The sequence below is a fragment of the Lingula anatina genome, chromosome 1 (genome assembly GCF_051362555.1).
Source record: "Lingula anatina isolate TDL-2025a chromosome 1, LinAna3.0, whole genome shotgun sequence".
Classification (NCBI taxonomy): Eukaryota; Metazoa; Brachiopoda; class Lingulata; order Lingulida; family Lingulidae; genus Lingula; species Lingula anatina.
Window position 1 is genome coordinate 23,390,386 of NC_141767.1, and position 20,378 is coordinate 23,410,763.

General features: G+C 36.3%; 4 protein-coding genes across 6 annotated transcripts; 3 read left to right on the forward strand and 1 right to left on the reverse strand.

Annotated features, from left to right (window-relative positions):
* The first annotated feature begins 55 nt into the window (after nucleotides 1-55).
* On the forward strand, nucleotides 56-7,571 carry LOC106159545 (poly(A) RNA polymerase GLD2). The gene is made up of 13 exons (XM_013535853.3): nucleotides 56-74; nucleotides 1,846-2,581; nucleotides 2,863-3,028; nucleotides 3,276-3,390; nucleotides 3,540-3,631; nucleotides 3,857-3,920; nucleotides 4,199-4,265; nucleotides 4,462-4,538; nucleotides 5,114-5,242; nucleotides 5,492-5,538; nucleotides 5,749-5,882; nucleotides 6,417-6,532; nucleotides 6,895-7,571. The coding sequence occupies exons 2-13, from the start codon at nucleotides 1,896-1,898 to the stop codon at nucleotides 7,032-7,034; spliced, it is 1,833 nt and encodes a 610-aa protein (XP_013391307.2). The 5' UTR covers nucleotides 56-74; nucleotides 1,846-1,895; the 3' UTR covers nucleotides 7,035-7,571.
* Nucleotides 7,572-7,636: 65 nt separating this feature from the next.
* On the reverse strand, nucleotides 7,637-9,313 carry LOC147764141 (stress-activated protein kinase JNK-like). Its single transcript, XM_087002147.1, has one exon. The coding sequence runs from the start codon at nucleotides 9,311-9,313 to the stop codon at nucleotides 7,637-7,639; it is 1,677 nt and encodes a 558-aa protein (XP_086858273.1).
* Nucleotides 9,314-10,504: 1,191 nt separating this feature from the next.
* Nucleotides 10,505-13,075, forward strand: LOC106159534 (uncharacterized). Of its 2 annotated transcripts, none has more exons than XM_086999627.1 (4): nucleotides 10,505-10,823; nucleotides 11,117-11,436; nucleotides 12,302-12,668; nucleotides 12,764-13,074. In XM_086999627.1, exons 2-3 carry the CDS (start codon nucleotides 11,215-11,217, stop codon nucleotides 12,419-12,421), a joined length of 342 nt encoding a protein of 113 aa, XP_086855753.1. In that variant the 5' UTR covers nucleotides 10,505-10,823; nucleotides 11,117-11,214; the 3' UTR covers nucleotides 12,422-12,668; nucleotides 12,764-13,074. The 2 variants fall into 2 exon arrangements, with proteins under 2 accessions (XP_086855753.1, XP_086855754.1); XM_086999628.1 differs by lacking the exon at nucleotides 10,505-10,823 and adding an exon at nucleotides 10,913-10,935 and having other exon boundaries at nucleotides 12,764-13,075.
* Nucleotides 13,076-13,658: 583 nt separating this feature from the next.
* On the forward strand, nucleotides 13,659-20,307 carry LOC106159526 (BLOC-3 complex member HPS1). Of its 2 annotated transcripts, XM_086999629.1 has the most exons (16): nucleotides 13,660-13,859; nucleotides 14,390-14,542; nucleotides 14,710-14,831; nucleotides 15,034-15,142; nucleotides 15,567-15,718; nucleotides 15,971-16,187; nucleotides 16,587-16,671; nucleotides 16,909-17,012; nucleotides 17,191-17,445; nucleotides 17,611-17,784; nucleotides 17,996-18,108; nucleotides 18,290-18,475; nucleotides 18,725-18,863; nucleotides 19,110-19,223; nucleotides 19,391-19,473; nucleotides 19,778-20,307. In XM_086999629.1, the coding sequence occupies exons 1-16, from the start codon at nucleotides 13,749-13,751 to the stop codon at nucleotides 19,935-19,937; spliced, it is 2,277 nt and encodes a 758-aa protein (XP_086855755.1). In that variant the 5' UTR covers nucleotides 13,660-13,748; the 3' UTR covers nucleotides 19,938-20,307. The 2 variants fall into 2 exon arrangements, with proteins under 2 accessions (XP_086855756.1, XP_086855755.1); XM_086999630.1 differs by lacking the exon at nucleotides 18,290-18,475 and having other exon boundaries at nucleotides 13,659-13,859.
* The last annotated feature ends 71 nt before the right edge of the window (nucleotides 20,308-20,378 follow it).

The following is a 20,378-nucleotide window of genomic DNA, read 5'->3' on the forward strand; positions in this document are numbered from 1 at the left end:
CGCATGCGGATGAGAAGAGAGAGAAGTGAGCAGGGAAGAACAGTATTTTAGCGCTGCATCAGATGGTGATCAGTGTAGGTTCAGTGCATTTTTATCAAAGATATTTTATTCAAAATTTCTCCACAGCAGTATGAACACAATCATATATTAATCTGTGATATTATATTTTTTATTTGACTTGCTCAAGCTACACAGACCACATGCTCCAAAAAGGTCTAGTTAAATCAACTATAGGTATATCAGAAAAATTTTCAAACTGATCAGAAAATTAAAATACTTATATCATCTGAAAGGTAATGCAAAAACCGGATGAAATCATTTGGAATTTTTTAAATATTCCTACAAGCAACAAAGATATTGAAGTTTTTTAACTGCAAAAATCCACCAAAAGTGTCCACACTTCTCAGCTCAAAACCTGTGCCCACTGACCAGCAGTGACCACTCAGGCGCAGCAGAGCACCCTGTGTGTCTTTGTGTGCTCAGCCTATTGTCTGGCTCACATAGCCTGTGACTAATCAGGGCAGAGCTATTTCCCTGTGGTAATTTTCACATCATGTAATATTGCGGATTAAATTAACTATACTTCGCAACCTTCAAATTTCATGATTTTTCTACATAATATAGCAAATTTCATAAACTTTGCTGGATATAAATTTCAAAAAGATGATACCAGCACTTACCTGAAATTTTTTAGCATTTTGTAGAGGCAAAACTTAAAACAAGCAGAACCGAAACTTGTCAAAGACTGCAACATGGGAAAATCATGTGACCGGATTTTACTCTTTGATTTACAACTTATTTAGTTAATGGCTTGTATTAGTTTTTTTACGCAGCGCTAAAAGAGAGATTTAAAAAAGGGGTTCCATAGGCGAACTGTCAGCAGGCCGACTTCAGTTTAACACTTCACTGCCCGTGGACAGTTACGACTGTAGCGCCCCTAGCGGATTGTGATCTACCTATCAACTAACAATTAACACGTTAGCACCTCTAACTTTTAAGCGCTTAATCCTCTTTTTAATTATATACCTGATATACCTCTGAAAGGCGACAACTACAAATTCCCCACTATTTATTAGCAGTTATAGTGCCGTTCTTCCTGGCTGTAAATGGCCTAGATGTGTATTTTTCAGCATCATTGCAACTAGAAAAGATTAAGATCAGAAAAACCATTAATTGATATTAGATGAGAATGCTTAACTTCAAATTTAACTTTAAAAAAGTGTTTTATAACAACATTGGCAAAAAAGTGAACTAGGAGTTTCCTGCAGTGACACCAGTCTTTAGCTTTTTAGACATATGTATCAGGGGCGGATCCAGAGATATTTTCTGACAGTCTTCCAAATTATCTTTGTTAATCCATCCTCCATTTTTGACCGTCTTCCGACAGAAAACCTTAGATACCCGTCAATGTAAACTTAAAAATCTGACCGTCTTCCGAAAGACCCAGAAGACGGCCTAAATCCGCCCCTGTGTATTACCATGTAGTCTAGATAAAGTTTACAAACTTATGAATCATATTTTAAGCCTTGGGCTCCTAGGGTGTTACTGTTAGAGTAGCAGTGGATGAGGTGCACATTAACTTTTAATTGTCAATGCTTCAAATCCAGAGTACCTTTATCTCTTATCCACCAATCTTGTACACTCAAAAGACTGATTATATCCAGCAGGTTGAGACAGGCCTTGAGAATATCTTTTCACTGAATTCACTCAATGATTTTCATTACAGCATTACCTGGGTCATTTGGTTCCACCAAGTCTCTCACTGACATAATGCAAGAAAATGTGAATGAAAGTGATTGATGCATAAAACTGGAACAAACTTATCACTAGTTTTTATTATTTCAGATGTAAGCTGCCCTTCCCTGACTATAAAGCAAAATTAAAGAGTGATCTTCATGAACAAGTGCAAACACCTCTGCCACTTCCCTCTGTTTTGCCAGATAACTAGAAGACGCCTAGTAAATTTTATCAACCAATTTACCTATCTGACTGAAAGGCCATTTCAGATAAGTGCAAGTTCATTTACAAGGTGCATAACACTTAAAATGGCCCAGTTTTTTTACCCAAGTTCCCAGATCATGGCTCATAATAACACGAATCTTCACCAAATGAATAGTGGAAGTACATCGGACTTAATGTCACAGCTTGCCCAATTTAGTAACAGAAGCCTGCAGCAGATGAATTGTTTACCTCAGATCTCTTGGGGACAAGAAAGGCTGAACAACCAACTAGCAGCTGCCAGTACAATACTAAGACTTACCCCACAGACACCAAATACAGACACGTTCCAGGACATGCGATTTATGGGATTGATGAACTCTAACGTACAAGGAGATCATAGATATGGTCAGCAAAGTCATGGGTCTTATAGGTCTTATCATAGTGACTCAAATGCCAGAAATGGTAGAAGGGGCGGAAGCTCTTCCATGGACTATAGAGTTTCAAGAAAACAGCAGTCAAATTGTGATCTTAATGAAACAACTCCACCCAAAACTCCCCCAAGACGTCATTCTTATCACCAGGAAACAAAAGGAAATAGTTTGCCAAGGTCATCTAAAGCATCTGACAGAAAAGGTGTAAAGTAAGTATTGAGTCTAATATTTGACTTCTAATTGACATTCGTATATATCTTTTCTAACAACAACTTTATTTTGGTCTGTGCTGCAGCATATGACTTCACAAACACGAAATAACATTTTACTATTTACATTATTCTGTTTTATTTTGGTTTTAATTTCAAATCTTGAAATTAAATTTTGTTTTTCATGGACCCTATTTTTGATTTGTGTTACAAAATCATTATCTCAGTCTCAGTGATATACTAGAATAAAATTTTTCATGTTAAGATACATTTCTTTTTAGGAGGCAGCTAGATATCAATCATGACAGTGATGAAAGGCCAAATGCTCAGAGTCGCGATGTACCAAAGAAGCGAACTAAATCTGGCCAATCACCGTCCACTGAAGATGACCAGTCAGCTGACTCCTGCATCAAACCTACCCCTCCACCAGGATACAAGTTTGATGAGGTATCAAATGGTCCATTTTGCTGGGAATTGGTTACCACTCTTTCATGTTAATCTTTAGCTGATTCTTTACACAGTCTGATTATTTATTATCTGACTGGCATTGTGATCATTATAAACACGTCTGAGATTATTTTTACACAATAATGCAATAATGTCTTTACCCTTTGTAAATCATTTAATATATGTCCCAAATTAAAAGAAAAGAAAATGAAATATCCAAGAATCTCTACAATGTAACTAATTTCAGATGTCCCAGGTGATATGGAACTACTGTGTGAAGAAGAGACAAACTGAAGAGATTTTTAAGAGGAAGATGATGCTCAGGGATGCTCTGTATGCCATTCTAAAGGGTGTTTTTCCATGTAAGTAGAAGGGCCCCATAATAAATATATGGTATAGAGGGAGAAAAGGCATCTTGATGAAATTTTTTTAAAAAAGAGACATGGAAAATTCCAATCCAGCCATTTCTTCAGTATTGATATTGATGATGAATGACTTCTGTTATTTTCAGATTGTGGTCTCTATGTGGTAGGTTCTTCCATGAATGGGTTTGGAAGCAATAACAGTGACATGGATATGTGTCTTATGCTAACCCATGGAGAGGTATGTCAATGGAGTCAAATATTTTTTGTAGCATAAAATGATTGCAGCATCCTATTTGGCCTCCAACTGCTGTATATTGATTGATTTGTTTCAGTTTTAGATACTGAATATGTGTTTAATTGTAGGTTTTGTACTATGTGATGTTTTTCATTTTATTTTAAAACTGATTCGGAATATTTCTTGATATTGTCACAGAAAGGCATTTATATTGTTGTGAATTTCTAGGTTGATCAGAGGTTTGAGGCTCCCGAGGTTCTCCTCTTGGCACTAAAGGCGTTGAAAGAATGTGGTTAGTTATTCATTTCAGTACTTGTGATGGACAGCTTGGAATGTCAAACAAAATTCTTATTCAACCATGTTATATTTCTTTTAGAGTTGCAAATTTCAGACAGTTCACTTTTCTCATATAATTATATGAACAGTATTCCATCAGAAATTTCAAGCAGCATCTTGCCATTCCTCTTTATTTCATTTCCTTTCTTTCTGTCTTTCTTGTTTGTTTGTTTGTTTATTATGCAGTATTGGTTTGTTGAAGCCACTGCATTCATGCACTACTTCTTTCTTCAGATTTCATCAAAAATCCAATGTTAATTAAAGCCAAAGTGCCTATTCTCAAGTTCAATGATAAAATCAGGTAAGTGATAATTCAACATCATGGTAAAAGGAAATGAACACTTAGGACATTATAATGGAGAAAAAGAAAAAGGTCAAAGTAATCACAGTTGCTCTTTATTTAAGATCTACTGCATAGGTGTTTAAGACACATTGGTGGCCATGTGATTTCTTGTACCATAGTATTGCTTGTAGTTTCATTTAAAACTTTTTTTTAGTGGTGTTGAAGTAGATCTCAATATCAACAATGCAGTAGGAATAAGAAACACACACCTTTTACATGCATATTCTAAAGGTAAGTTTTCAGTGAATATGTAATCCACATATTTATTAATTTTGAATGCGTACTTTCTTTAATTAAATCATTTTAAACAAAAAACTATTAATGAATGAGAATATGTGGATTTCTGAGCCCTAGTATATAACCCATAAATTTCTAGGGAACAAAACTATTATGTGCACCTGATTTACCTTCAGACCAGGCATTGTGACACTCTAATTGTACCACCAGCGTAGGCGCTGGCGGTACACATGGTTTTAGTCCCGACCCGCATGTTCCGCCGGCTCCTCTGGCTCCGCCGCCATCTCACCGTTACCGCTTCTCCTCCTAGACGGTAAGTGCCTCTGTACCCACCTCTTGGATTTAGGTCACCTATAATCTCAACTCGTTCCACGAAAAATTTGGGCTTTGTCGGTATTGGGGTCTAGGTGTGGCACTCATTGCAATGCACCCTTGTTTGAACATGAGAATGCTAAAATCATTGAAACATCTGCTATGTTTCACTCTTTTAATTCCTGAAAACTAATAGTTCACATCTAATGAAATAGTTCTGAATTAAGAGGTTTTCTATTTAATGTTAATATTTTCAGCTGACTGGCGTGTGAAACCCCTAGTCCTGTTTGTCAAGCATTGGGCAAAGATTCATGACATCAATGATGCCAGCAAAGCCACTATCTCTAGTTTCTCCCTAGTGCTTATGGTGCTTCATTACTTACAATGTAAGGTTTCACTTTTTATTTATGAAAATGTAGCAGAGTCTCTGTGCAATGATTTTGTTTCTTTCTTTTCACAATTTCACATTAGTCATGTAGTGAAATGACATTAAACTAGAAGTTCATTTGCTTTTAACAAGGTTGTAATGACAGATGAGCAAAATGCAGTTCTGAGAGGTCATTCGACCAAGATGAGATTTTAATGAAAGTGCTGGATTTTCAAAAGTTCTCATGAATTGGTTTTTAATTCTAAAGGTGGCTGTAGTCCTGCTGTGATTCCAAGCTTGCAACAGAAATTTGCAGTAAGTTCAGAGCAATGGTGCTGCCATTTGTCCTAAATGATACCTCGCTTTCATGTAATGTAGGAATTAAAAACTGTCATTTAACAATAGTCATTAAATTTCTAATCTCAAAATAATGGTTTCTGTTTGGCCAAAATATTCATGTTTGGAAAAAAAAAGAAACCACAGTTGTTCCATGCGTTTAAAATCTTAATTATGTCTTTTTTTCAGCACAAATTCTCTGCTGATCTTGACATTACTTCCTTACGGTTGGAAGAGGACCTTCCACCTTTTAATTCACTCAACAAGCAGACTTTAGGAGAACTTTTTCTTGGATTTCTGGAATACTATGGACAAAAGTTTGAGTATGTGTATAATTGAAATATACTGCAATTCTCTTGATATCAATGTATGGTCATAGTACTTAGTCTTTGTGTCAGCTGTACCATACTCATTTTACACTAGGAGTTCCTGGATACAGAAAACCGCTTTTGTTTCACATTTGCTGAAAGCGTGTGTTAAGATGAAAGAAAAGTCCAGTGTGAAATTGGGCTAGATAAATTTATTATTTCACTCTTACATGAATTGAAGCCTTGCTCTGTGATAGAGTCTTGTATGTTTCACAGCACTAGGACTTTTTAAGTGTTTAGACAGAAGCATGGTGCACTTATTTAATCTTGATGCATAACTTGGGCTGCACTTTTTTTAGCTTCTGCTGTGTTGTTTATTAAAAACCCAAATTCAGTGTTAAATTGTTGGAATTGTGATTAGGTCAGCAAGGATGTCACGCTGTTTTTGAGCACATTGTTAAGTTCATTTGAGTTCATATCCTGAATTTTGTTTCTGTTTGTTTTACAGGCAGTAGTTTAATTTGTGTTTTTGTTTATTTTTTTATATAGTTTTAAGCATGAAGCCATTTCTATCCGTCTTGGCTGTAAGTTGCCTGTAGGAACCATGATGCGACAGGATATGCTGCGAAATCCAGTTTCCCAGTGGAAGTGGCTGTGTATAGAAGGTTAGTATGAACATCAGTTCTTTTTTGTTTGAATTGAAGTCAAGATTACAAATCACGGATATGAATGGAAAAATCATATCATCAGGTACAAGTGACATCAAAGAATTACATTGAAAAGCAATGAATGGAAAAAATAGTAATTACTTGCTATTTTTTCATTCCTAAAGCCTCCCTTCTCCCCCCCCCCCCCAAAATAAAAAAAAAAAGAAATAAAAAAAATAAAAAAATAAAAAAAAACTTTTGTTCATTATACAGAAAAATTAAGTTGTTCTTGAGTTACTGAAAATGACAAAGTTTTAAAAAATCAAATCAGGGAACTAAAAATCCTGTAAGAAAATTAATTTGATTTCTTTTTTCTTCAGAACCATTCAACTTATCTAATACAGCAAGGTCAGTTTATGATGAGTATGCCTTCCAAAGAATAAGGAGAGTATTTCGGGTGTGTGCCCTGGAACTACGACAAAGTGGGAATTTGGACTCTGTCTTAACAAATCCTGCATAATGGTATGCCCTACATGCTGCTTATGTAACTATGATGCTACTGACAAAAATTATAAAGGAAAATTTTTGAGAAATGGCTGGCAAAATACATGTATGAACAGATTATGTGCATATTTGTGTTTTGTAATGAAAATGCATTGCAGTTGAAAAGGCTTATGAGCAGGAAGTGACTCAACAAGTCCTTGTATTGACACAGAGCCATAATTTAGAAAGCAGGCAGTTTAGTTGGTCAAAAATATAATGGAAATATAAGTATATGAGTTTTATTCTGTGAACATGAGAAGTAAGCAGAGACAACTAACAAGTAATAGCCTTGCATTTGAGTATTTTTATCAAACAAAGTTTAGAGATAACACTCCATGCTTCTTAATGATTTTGAAGCCACATATTTGCCAATTATGTCAGGAAAATTTATCCTACACAGATGATTTCTTCACTCCTCATCAATTCATCTGTCTATACCTCCTGTCATGTTTTTAATTTTGAGTTATTGTTTCCTTTTGTTATATAATTTTGAAATAAAGGTGCTTATGAATAACTATTAGAGTCTTTTTCTTTGGGTGGTCCTGTTTGGATTCAGTGTTTATTATAAGTTTTAAAAAATCACCAATATTGCCTGAGAGTAAATTTGCTTTTGGTGTCAATAACTTCATATCGGAGCAATTTGGGAAGGCCAAGCAGTGCAATGTCGTGATAGTTTACATATTTAGCTATTGTCATAACACAGAGTACTCGCAGAGAGAACACCTTTGCGGGGTTTGATGCCTCCACCTCCTTCACCTCTTGGAACAACTGTTCTTTCCAGTGATCGTCTGCTTGAATGAGCGATCTGCGCAAGCTCCGAAGCTTGCCCCCTAGGTGTTTTTCAAATGGTGCGAAGGAACTGAAGACCCGTAGTGCTTCTTCATTGTCATTGTGGTCAAAGAAATCTCTCCAAATGTTAACATAAGCATGTTTAAGCGCATCTTTCACATCAATTCTATCGTTTGGGTTTAAAGCAAGCAGTTTGCTTATAATATCCTTTGCAGCCTCCTCCTTATCAGCGTTTCGACCAGCGACTCGGTTTTCTTTTCCAAACAAAGCACCAACAAACAGCTCCAATTTACTTCTCCCGCTTTCGTCTGCTTTTTCCTGTCTATCTATTTCACCTGAGACACCTGGTGGGATTTCCGTAAGCATGCCATCTGGCAAGTTACCAAGACACCTGATTATGGTCTTCAATCCATCAAGGTAATGTTTTGGCTGACATATGAAAACTGGCTTGCCCAATATAATTTCCACCATGATGCATCCAGCTAGAAAACTATCTGCTTTTTGCCTTTCTGTGAAGGGCAGGCTCTCCCAACTGGTTGGCTTAATGTGTGCAATAATAGACCGATCGTCTAGTTCATCTCGCTGTTCGAGTTGTGATGTCGGAGAACGTGTCAAAGGATGAACTGACACAGGTACAATATGTGTCCTGTGTCTCTTATTATAACGACGAGGCCTCCTTCCTGTGCTCCCTGGGCTGTGAGAGTCGTGCCCAAAAGGGTCTTCTAGGCCACTTGGATCCCTTGTGGTTTCAAGGGCCACTTCATCATTTCTATCAGATTTTACTACTAAATCTGTCTTGCTTCTTCCAAGTGGCCTTCCGTGCTTACTTCTGTGACTCGGTGTGGTGGGGACTGCTGCCGCCTTGACCAAGTAAAGTAGGTACTCGGGCGAGGCATAAAAGGCTTGTTTTCCACCAGAAATAGAGTCGCCTCCGACATCACCGTGAACATCCAGTTTTACTCTTCCAAGTCCATCAATCCAAATATCTGTCGGTGATATGTTCGATATAGTTAACCCTTGTTGGTGAAGGTAATTAAGGGCCGATAAAAATTGAAAAATAGTCCAAGAGATTTCAACGTGGGTGATCGCTTCCCCAGCTACATCTTTGTAGTATAGGCAGGTGTCAGTAGACTCTATAACAGTGTAGAAATCACTGAAATCATCCACGTTGTTTTGCGGCGTGTAGCAACGCAAGAGGTTGATCACGTTTCGATGTTTCATATATCTTCTGATCAGTAATTCTCGGTACACCTTGAGCAACCATTCTTTGTCCCTGGTAAGGTTGAACTTAAAGATTATCACTGGCTTTTGTTCTACGCAGTCAGTCGCTGCGGCAACTACACGGTCATACTGGATATTTTGTCTGTGAACAAACTGGTATCTCAGTGGCAATATAAGGCGATTTTGAGCCACTGGAATCCTTCCTGCATCTTCGTAGTAGAGATCTTCATTGTCCTCGATATTCATCGCACCAATAAGTAAAAATCTGCTGTCAGAATGTGAGCTTGATACGAACCTTCATATTACTTATGGCGCAGCTAGGTGAAAGAACATTAACTTTCTATTTTCGTTCTTCTTGCCCTCGTTATGCTGTTATTCCCATGCCCAGCAAAGTTCTTTTTTATCGCGTCTTAAGTGGTAAATGCTAACTGCACAAACTGTATGATAGCTAATTAATTTTATTTTTCGACTTCATTTTGTACCCGGGCAGTTAAATCTCAATAAGTAGGTTCCTGTAAAAAGAAGAACAACAGTTCCTAGAGGCGCAAGACTCTAGCTTAATGAGTTGGAGAGAGCTTGGGAGAACTCAAAATGAAACGATATGCCTCCATCCCGGAACATGTACCAGTATACTGAACTGTTTGTAGGTTTCTCTTCTTGAATATCTGAAAAATAACTCTTGTCCAAGGACATTAAAGATGCAGTTTGTTTTCTGGGCAGCACCTTGCTTTTACATATTTATTCAGACGAGCTGTTTTCTTCGATTACTTTCACTCTGAAATTACTGCAAGTGATCAAAGTTAATGCAAGAGCATTATTTGTGCTGATTGTTTACAGTTTCTGTGCTTTACCATTAATGACAAACATATCTGTTCGGCATACACATTGTAAAAAACCGCTGAAATTTAAAACGAACATTTCTTTTATGAGCAGACAAATATTATTTAACATTTAGCATGTAAGCATTCTTTCCGTTTTTGTATATATTTATTTTTTGCGGGAGATATACGGACCCAAAATAAAGAATGAACACAACTTGCAATATATGTTGCTGTAACAACAGCCATACAAAATCTCGGTTGCCAACCAGGCTTTCTCGGTTGCCAACCATATTGCTGTAACAACAACCCTACAAAATAGAAATACCAGAATCATATTTTATATATCAGATTGTATGTTTTTTTCTGCAAATGAAATCAAACCTTTTTGCTTTTAAATTTAAAGCATGTCAATGTCTTTCGCTCTCTCTCTCTCTTGGCCGTTATTGGGCCTACTACCAACTTTCCCCTATCGTTATTGTCACATCAATGTAATGGATTTTTTTACTAGCAAAACGTGAGCAAAGTCTGCGTTTTACGTAAACTATACAATTTTAAGGCCAAATTTGCGATAGATTTATGAACCACAAATCCACTAGCTTTGACGAGGAAATGCGTCCATTCTAGACCTTTTAACCTTTGCTTGCCGATGCTCTTTGACTGGAATCGATACGCATGCGTGTTTACCAATACAGGGGCTTAATAATCGTGCATTGTTTGTTTTTGGTGTTTGATCGGTCTAAATCAATAGTAACCGAGAGACGTGATTTCATGCACCACTTTCCTTTTATATAAAAGGTACAACAAAGAGAATTATTTAGCCTGTAATGACTATTGTGCACACTGAACGTCAACCTGTTACAGCATTCAGTCGGGTTACAAGTTTGCAGGTGGCTGTTCGGTGAAGTTTGCAACATCCAGGCTAAGATTTTAAAAAGGTAACGTAAAGAGCAAGACAAACTGACTCATACTTCTTATGTTATTATATAGAGACCCAGGAAATGGAACTGCCTGAGGACTTGAAGAAGATCCATAATAGGTCTATGTAAGGTAGAAACTCATTGAAGGGACCTAGGAAGTAGAAATAGATAGCCCTACATGTACGTGCGGCGCTCATAAATTAGATTAAATCGCCGGGCACTTAGCACTTTTCATGCATTTCTATGGTCATTAATGATATAAAAAGTTGATTTAAAATATTATACGATGAAGTGTATTTCCCTTGTTTCAGGTTAAGCCTGGTTGGCAACCGAGGAATAGTAAGTATCCTCTAACAGTAACCGTCACCTTAGACCACCGGTGTAGACACCCATAGAAAATAGCAACAAAATGACGACAGTTCGTTCTGGGGTGAAAACCAGCACTCATAAATTACCCTGGGGAACGATTTTGGTACCAGAATTTGGTCTTGGTCATCAAAAGATAAAACAACATCAAGTAGAAGACTGTGTGAATCGCCTACACTACGCCAAGGAGGCGCCCGAACAAGTCACGGTGAGGAGGGACATCAACCCTGACAGAGTCCTAGATGCAGCTGGGATAAATGAAGCGGTATGTGAAAAAAATGAAAAGGTCAATCTTTTCCTATAGAAACATCCAAAGTCAAATGAATAAAACTGCCCACATCGTACGTGTCGCACGGGACGTACGTGTCGGAAAACGCCGGTAAATGTGCAAGTCTGATTCTGGGAATGAATAATTTTGGGTTTCTTCTATTTTTGCAGCAAAACTTTTGAGAATTTTGGCTGATTAACACTCCAATTCCTGCAGATATTTAACGTTGATATGGGCTGACGAGACCAAAATATTGGAACGATCAATTTCTCATTGTGCCTATTGTGAACCAATAAATTATTATAGAGTCTAAATAACAGTAGTCCACTACTTAACATCATTATGATATATGATATATGATCCAAACGATATTGGTCTATACGCTTCCCATGTTGAATCCTAGTTGCATTGGTGCAAGAAGCGCTGCAGAGGATGGTCAGACCCAATATTGGTTTTTTTCGAGAAATAAATTCAATTTTATCCTTAATAATTCAGTAACGGTTTCGTCACTTCATGATGTTATTTTAATAAAGCAAGTTTTCGACGAGATCACAAATGCATTTGTTGATGTGTTGCAAGGACGTAGTGTTTGTTTTCCACCCTGGGTTTCAGAGGACATTGGAAACTGTCTTCTCTACCACCAGCATGCCTCTGCCGTTTCCAGCATGCTGATAGTAAAGTGAGTTTCCAGTGTTCTCTGAAACTCAGGGTAAGAGGGCGGTAACACAAGGGTTTGCCTCTCAACCAGTGCAGCTTTGAGTGATTAAAGTTCAAATCAAGCGTTAATCACAATCCCACAAAAACTATTCATACATAAAGGTGATCTTTGCCTCTTTCCTTATAGTTCCTTCCTTTTTTTCAGGTTCTGCGTTTCACAACCGACTCACGCTGTAAGACACCTGATATAAAGCGGACGCAGGGACATTCTATGTACAAGGAAATGGGTGTGGTCAACTCCTTTGCCTGGAAGGGCTATAACTGACACAATACAGAAAAAATGTCTGGCTCATGAATTTTTGCTCAATGATAGCTTGTTGATTTTTTAACAATAAATTTCAGTCGACGGATCTACGCATCGTAACGATAAGAAAGTTTGAATGACATTGATCTATTTCAGTCTTATATAACTATTTCTGATTTGAAACTACATAAAGATGCTGATTAGGAATAATATTTGATAGACCGAGTCAGTCAATAGAAGGCCCGCTTAGAAATTAAGCTCTGCCAAGGTTTGGCACCCTGAGCTTCAGAGCTAACTTGACACGATGGAGATAGGCTACAGTGAAAAGGTTAGTGTCAAGTTAGCTCTGAAGCTCAGGGTGAGGTTTGGTGGCCCTTGTTAAAAATGGGGCCTACTAGCCAACCTCGGTCCTACCACAATAAAGCAAGGACTTTTTTGTCTTCTCTCGTCAAATTACCTCTACGCAAATTTTTCTAGAACTAAAAGTTGCAAGGCCACGATAGCTATAGCAAATAAAGTTTCATTTGTTATACTACTTAATTTATTTATTGTTGTGGGCCTATGCTGTCGAACCGTGCGGGATATGAATTTTGATCGCTGCAGCCTGCAAAATATATTTTGATCTGAGATTTTTATATCTATTTTGTTATACGATTTAATTTTTATTGGTAGGCCTACAATAAAAATATTTCATATACTAGTAAATATTGTTGTTCGTATTTTTATTTATCGTTTGTAAAAGGGTGGGAGTCATTTAGAGAACTCCATACTTTAAATTGTACCTTGAAACAAGTAGGATTTTGCCCGTCCATTTTGAACATGAAGTTTCCCAGACTATATTTACGAAATAAAAAAAGTACCCTTATGAAAAACCTGTAGATCTATGCTTTAATTATAAGGGATTTTCACCCCGGATGCAGTCCAAATTTCCGCACATTTCACCTAACATTAGGACTGATTTGGCAGTTCAGACACTTTGAATAGCACAGTATTATGGGGCGTGCAAGAGTCAGTTGAAGAGTAGCGCGACAGATAATGACAGGTAATAAGACGCATTTGGGGTGGTGTGACTTCAATGACATTTTTAGGTACAGCTGTTGCAATCAAATCTGCTAATAACCAAAAGATGTGATTTTAAGCATCAAAAAGATGGTACACTTTAAGCTTTTAAAATTGGGTAATGATATGATCAAAAAGCGAAAATCATCAATTTTAAGAGAAAAAATGCTCAACGAAAGTTTAAGATCGAAACCAAACATCTAAACGAAGCCTAACTCTGCTTGCGGAGCACATGATGATTGTTATCGTAAGCAAACCTGGATGAGTTTGTGTAACAGAATCCCGTGCAATGAAAGGCATTTTAGTATTCAGCGAACTGAATGATATCTTATTTGTTAACACAGACCATGATTTTAAATTACATTTAAGAAGGAAGGCGCTTGAAGCACAATTAATTCAGGTAAGAAGAAAGCGAAACCCCCTGCCTTGACTCTTACATGTACATGTAGTTGGAATGTTTACAAATTCAGTTCATCCAGGTAATCCAGTTATGATCCACCCTTCAGCCTTACTCCCTCGCCAAAAGATCTACTCCAGGCCCTCAGGATCATGTTTGATACTTTCCAGTTTTAAATGGCTTAATACATTCAATTGTAATAAGATATTCTTTGGGATGACTCTGATCAAAAACGTACCCCAGTATCAACCGTACACGGTGGGGAGCATTTGAGGCGGCGGGCTTTGCAAACCCTGGTTGATGACACAGCGCAGACCCTGGCGGGGTAGGATGATGGTAGTAATGGTGGCGGTGGTGTGGATTTTGGACCCTCCCGCTGCTGTATTCACCGGTGTAAATAGCCTTAATTAAGTTTAAAGAATGATGATAAAATTGTTTCAAATTTTAACACTGATGATAATAAATAAAATACTATAAATGCTATCCAGGTGTATCATAAACATATCTGAATTTTATTATGAATCTCATTTTAGGCTGAAGACTTCCAGAAGGATGAGTTAGATTCAAATGTTATTGTTCAGCTTTTCTCACCACTTGTCAACTCACAGCGCTTCATGATAGAGACAGTGAAAAACCCTTACACAAGCATAGAATGCGAAAATGGTTTCCTTTTTGTATTTAAACAGGTATAGATTGTTTTATTCTTTGAAAGTTACTAAAAATCAATTTATAATTTGGAGGCAATTTTTTAATCTTCATTAGTAATGATTCGTAATCAGCATTTTATTTACTTGAAATGTTTGGCTATTATTTAGGATTGTTGATTTTAATAAGAAAATTTTTGCCTCTTCAGTTTCAGGATCAGTTACACATAGCCATCAATGGAGATGGATCAGAGGCTGAAGATTTTCTTCATAGAAAGTTGCTCGTTTTCCAAAGGTTGCTCAGTTTTTTGTTTGGTCCAGCCATAGAAAGGTGAGAACACACTAATGAAGAGTGATAAAGCATTTATCTATTTGGATTCTGAGAGTGACACCAAGGTTAATGTCTGTTTGAAAATTTGCAAGAGCTCCATTGCCAGATGATCAGCTATAATGTGTTGATAATGCATCTATTGTCAACTACGAGTGATTAAAAAAATGTTTGAGGTAACACAAACAGTGGACTTTTATTCCAGATTGCGTCCAGACTTGACAGCAGCTCGTAAGGCAACCTGGAGTAGAGTGTCACACCTGGTGGACACGTGGTGCACCCTGGTGGAGAGTGATCAGGCGTTTCTTGTAGAGGTTAGCTAATAGGCAGTTAGAAAGATGAAAGTGAAACTGAATCAGCTTTTGACAGTTACTTAATTCATTAAAAGTATAGTTTAAAGGATTTTCATTTTCTAACATTTTCTTTTTAGATAGTCACTGCTAATGTTTAAAGTCACTTTGTGTCTTTTTCCTTTGGTGACTCTATTTTGACCCAAAATTAGTTTTTTAATGGATCCAAAAGATAACATTTTTATTAAACCAGGGATGAGCTTTATTTAAATCTTTGATGAGAGTTTTTAAAACTTTTCCTTTGAACACTTCAACTGAATTACCTTAAGTATATTGTATGCAGGTACAGTACAATTTTTGTCATATTCTAAGAATTTCTTTGGTTTTCATTTGAACTTTGACATTCTTTTTCAGTTACAGTCAGTTAAAAAAAGATATTCTCTTTCAGGCCTTTGAGCGACTTAATGTAAACCAGGCAGTAAATGGCATGTGCATAAGTATACTGGAGTCTTGTCTGGAAAAGCTACGGAGTGGAGAAGATAGAAATGCTATCCATGCATTGCTTCTTGTTAATACTAAATTATTAGCATTGTTTTCAAGGTAAAGTGTTTTTTTAACTGTTACTACTTATATATCCTCTTAAACTCTCCATGTCACTGAAACTACTGTATGTCACTGAAGCATGTTTTCATCATCTTTTTATCTAGACTCCTGTAAGACAATGCTTAGTCTTGCTCTTTTTAAAGAGAACACTCTTTGTAAACATTTTTTGACTGATACTCAAAGTAATGCAGTTGATGGATTAAAAATGATTGAAACAATTCTAAATGAGCTTCATGTTCAATTTTTCAGTCGCAATGCATGGGAACTCCAGTCATCAGACATGTTACTCCTGACATTGCTAGTGCAGTCCCAGTTTCGTCTGACACCAGAGGACGCTAGTGCTGAATTCACAGACACTGTCACACACAATACTGTCAAAGAAACAAAAACGCCGTTACTCAGAAAGAAAACTCTCAGTTTTCAGAGTCTAGCAGATGATGATAGTAATGAAAGTGACCAAGAGCAGGTGGTTCAATTAAGCTTTGATTCTATAACTCCAGACAAATAAATCTAATTGTGCATTTCTTTTCTTAATTTTTTGGCCCTTATTTATTTAAAATATATATATTTATTAATAAATTGATTTTTTAAAACCTGAAATACTCTATGTAACAGATTTTAATGACTATTTTGACAGTTTTCATTTATATGGCCAATCAGCTAGAATGCCCTCATTCATTTAAAACTTAGTAACCGTAGTTGTTCTTACCTAATTGTTTAGATTTTTAAACATGTCATATCTTAATAACTAAAAGTTCTACCATAGTTATCAGGCATAAAAAAAATTGATTTTGCTTCAAATTACCAGCATTTTTATTTTTTTGATCTGTCAGTGAATAATATTTTGTGGTTCTATATAATTCAGTTCTTTGACCCAAGAGCAACTCCTGTTGATGATAGTAATACCTCAGTCCACACCCCACCATTACCAGGAGGAGCGTTGGAAGTTGGTAGGCATCTTTTTGTATTTTATATGTTAATATTAACTGTTGTTGTATTTTTTGAGCATATCAGTATCTTAAAAAAAGACATGCTTAGAATTGTCCTGCTGACGCATTTTACTCTTTGATAACATTGGAATTTAATTCCTTCAAACATTTCTGTTATCTTCTTAATTAAATATGTTATGCCAGCCACAGAGTTTGAACACGTTTGATAAAATTATGATGGTATTTGCACATTTGCAGTTCTTGAGAGTGATCTGGCAGTGGAGTCTCCGCAGGAAATGTACTATACTCCACACACAACTCCCAAACCTGAGAAGAAACTTACAAACCTTGGAGCTAATCAGGTATATAATTTATATTTACAGAATTTTGAAGTGAAATAAAATTTTTGACATCAATTATCATGAACAATTATCTTGAATATTATGAAAACCATCCAGATAAGATTAAAAATCTTTTATTGAAAAAATATTTCTTTTGTATGAATATGTCAAGACCCTTATTTATGCGTGACACTTGCAGGATGATGCTGTATTCAGCCAAGCAGCAGAGAGTATTATTGCACCCTTGATTAAACTTAATATATCTAGCCAGTCTGCAGATTCAGCAGAAAAGGGGGCAACACCATCTGACAGTCTTTCAAGACGAGCCAGTAATGTGAGTGACAAGTACCACACTGCAACAGTGTTCCTGCACACCCCAGCCTGCGTGCACACTCCTCACAGAGTTCATACAATACAAGTTGTGCATGGAATTACATTAGTCATCATTAGTGAGGTATGTGGTTATGCACATGGTAGGAGTTAAAATGTATTGTGTGCCAATTTTTTCCCCTAGGGAATCCATTTTTTAAGCCACCATTTCACAATAATAATTTTTTTCTGGCAGATATTTATTCTATTTTGAATTTCATTTCATCTGAACTCATTATTTCTTATGCAGGTAGCCAAGTGTCACCAGGCTCAGTTCATCTGTCAAACCCTAAACCTGTTGAAGACCATAGTAACCCCACTGCCAGCTGGAATGACTGGGAGTGCAGGTGCTCATGGGAAATACATCCTGGACCTTGTGGAAACCAATCTCAAGAAAACTGTGGAAGGCACAAAAAGTTTCAGGGTAAAAACAATCAATTAAAGTATTTGAGTGGTTCATTGGTTTTGTTGTTAAATTTTAAAGACAAAAGATTTGATAATTAACAACATAGCAGAAATAACCTGTGATTTTCTGTTGTAAAACTTAATTTCTAACCAAATTTTGGGGATGCCAGTTTATATATATGGTCTATAATGGGAATGTTAGCTGCTAATATAACATCATTATGCAACAGGTGCATGTTGACAAGGCAGTGCAAGATGTAGACAGCAAGTGGAATAAGATTGAAAAGGATAAAGTTGTCAGCTATTTAAATCAACCAAAAAGACATAGTCTTCCTTCTCCAAAGTAAGTTTTTTTATATTTTTGTTTTACAGAAGTAACATGATTCCTTTTTTAAAAGAGCAATTGAGCATGTATATGTATTTCTCTTTTCACTGTAATTCCTTCTTTTGTTTTTCATTTGAATTAGAATTAGTGACTATATTTTATACTTTATTTTGAGAAATGACAAAATTTTATTTTTCAGGCTAGAAAATTCTATCAATTCTCTGTATAAGTCCCTAAAAGATTTGTTCAGCTCTTTATATCTGCTTGGAGATGAACAGTTATCTAACAGTGTGATATATGGCTTGCAGTCTCATGCAAAAGGCCGTCTGGATGACTACAAGGACTATTTAGCTGTCAAAGCTCAAAGAAACATCACCATGACAAAGTACCCTTTTAGATATGTTAAAATTTTCAAAATTCTTTTTGAGAAAATAGCTACATGACTTTGCAATCATTTACTTGATTTCCTTGTATACTAGTACATACGGTAACTTGTATTTAAAGATTCACTTACAAGAAAATGTTAGAAATTAAAATGAGAAGCTGCTGAGATATGTTTTGCAAACAAAAGTTTGTGTGAAAGAAATGTGTTTTAAGGTCCACAATAAGCCATATTCTTCCTTAACCCCTTAAGTTATCTGGAGGAGTTTCCTGGCCTTGTCCACTTCATCTACATTGACCGCTCCACTGACCAGCTGACTGCCCCCTCCATCAACATCACCATGGAAGATTTGCCAGAGAAAGCTGATGTGACTCAGAACATAAAAAGCAAGGCAAGTTACAAGAACGGTTTTTTGTATTACCTTAAAAGATATCTTATCCTCAAAACTTTATTAAAATTCATTGTGAAACCATATATGCTTTGAGGATTTCTGATGGAGCTTGAGATCCATCAGTGCTTTTTTTATCTTCAAACATGGAACTAATTATATCTTTATCAAAATTTGGGCATTTTTTATTGAATTATCAAAGTAATTGATTGATATTTTTTCTAATGAATTAACCCATTTCTTTTCTAGATCTGGAGCATTGTTCGCTGGTTTCAGATAAAGCTTCAGCAAGGTTTTACCACAATGACAGTCAGGGATGGGGACTTCTTCTATTCCTACTGTTTATGGTTTGAAGACAGTGGTGTAAGTGTTGATGTTCCTTAAAGATGCATTTCATAAGTGAAGACCTACCTCTTTAAATTTAATTGAGACTGTAGGATGACTGGCATTCTGTCTTTAAGTTATTTATTTATAGGTATTTGGATCAACTTGGTATATTTAGTTATCAGCTGTATTATCTTTTCTATCAGGGAAACATTATAGCTCCTCTCCGCCCTTTCCATGGGGGAAGTCTGGAGCACCCTCCAGGGATTATTGCAGAAAATTCTTATAGGTAACAATTTTCATCCATATTTGATCTTAATGGTCTGCATTTTTAAAACTTGATCTTAGTAAATTAATGCAGATCTTAACTAGGCATGCATTAAAGAAAAATGTACAGTTTTAAGAACAATTTCTTGAAAAAGATTGTCACTGCCACATAGTTCTTATTTTCATTATTTTTAACCAAAAAGGCCACATTTTTCATCTCAGTTTAAACTTTCTTGTCACAAGTTTTAAACCCAAAAGCAATATAGGCGAGTGCACTTTTGAATGCTAGTTTATAAAATAAATTACAAATTAAATTTTTTTTTCAGGTTGCTGAGGCGCCAGTGTTTCCCAGGCATTTCACTGAGTGGTGTGTACTGTTATGAGCTGGTATGTGTGCACATTGGGTTGGTGCCAACCAAATATGTTGTGGATCACTGGAGAAGATTGTATGCACTTCTGTGGGAATCTTCAGAGATTCTGTGGTAGTAGGGGGACATATAAATAGGTGGTGGAATTTTGGGGAAAAAAAGACCTCAGTCCTGTGGTTTTGTTTATATTCAATACATTCAGAAAATGCTGTAGTTTAATTTTTGCCCAATGGCTGATAATAAATTTAATGAAGGCTAATTTTCTTCTAAAAGAATACATGTATTGATACAAAATTATTTGACCCAAAATATGCTGTGATGGTTAGACCTAAAAAATACTGTGATATGGCAGAACAACTGATAATGTCAGAAAAAAAGTTTATGCGAATATCTGCTGGCATTTGATGCAACTGTAATGTTTAAAATTGCAGCATTCAAGTGGCATAAATTTCCATGCAATACAAATAAAGTATCTAATGCACTTTTTCTTTGACGGTAGTTTTACTTAGAAGAAAAAAGAAACACTTGCATAATTTGCTCAAAACTTCTTCAGTGATTG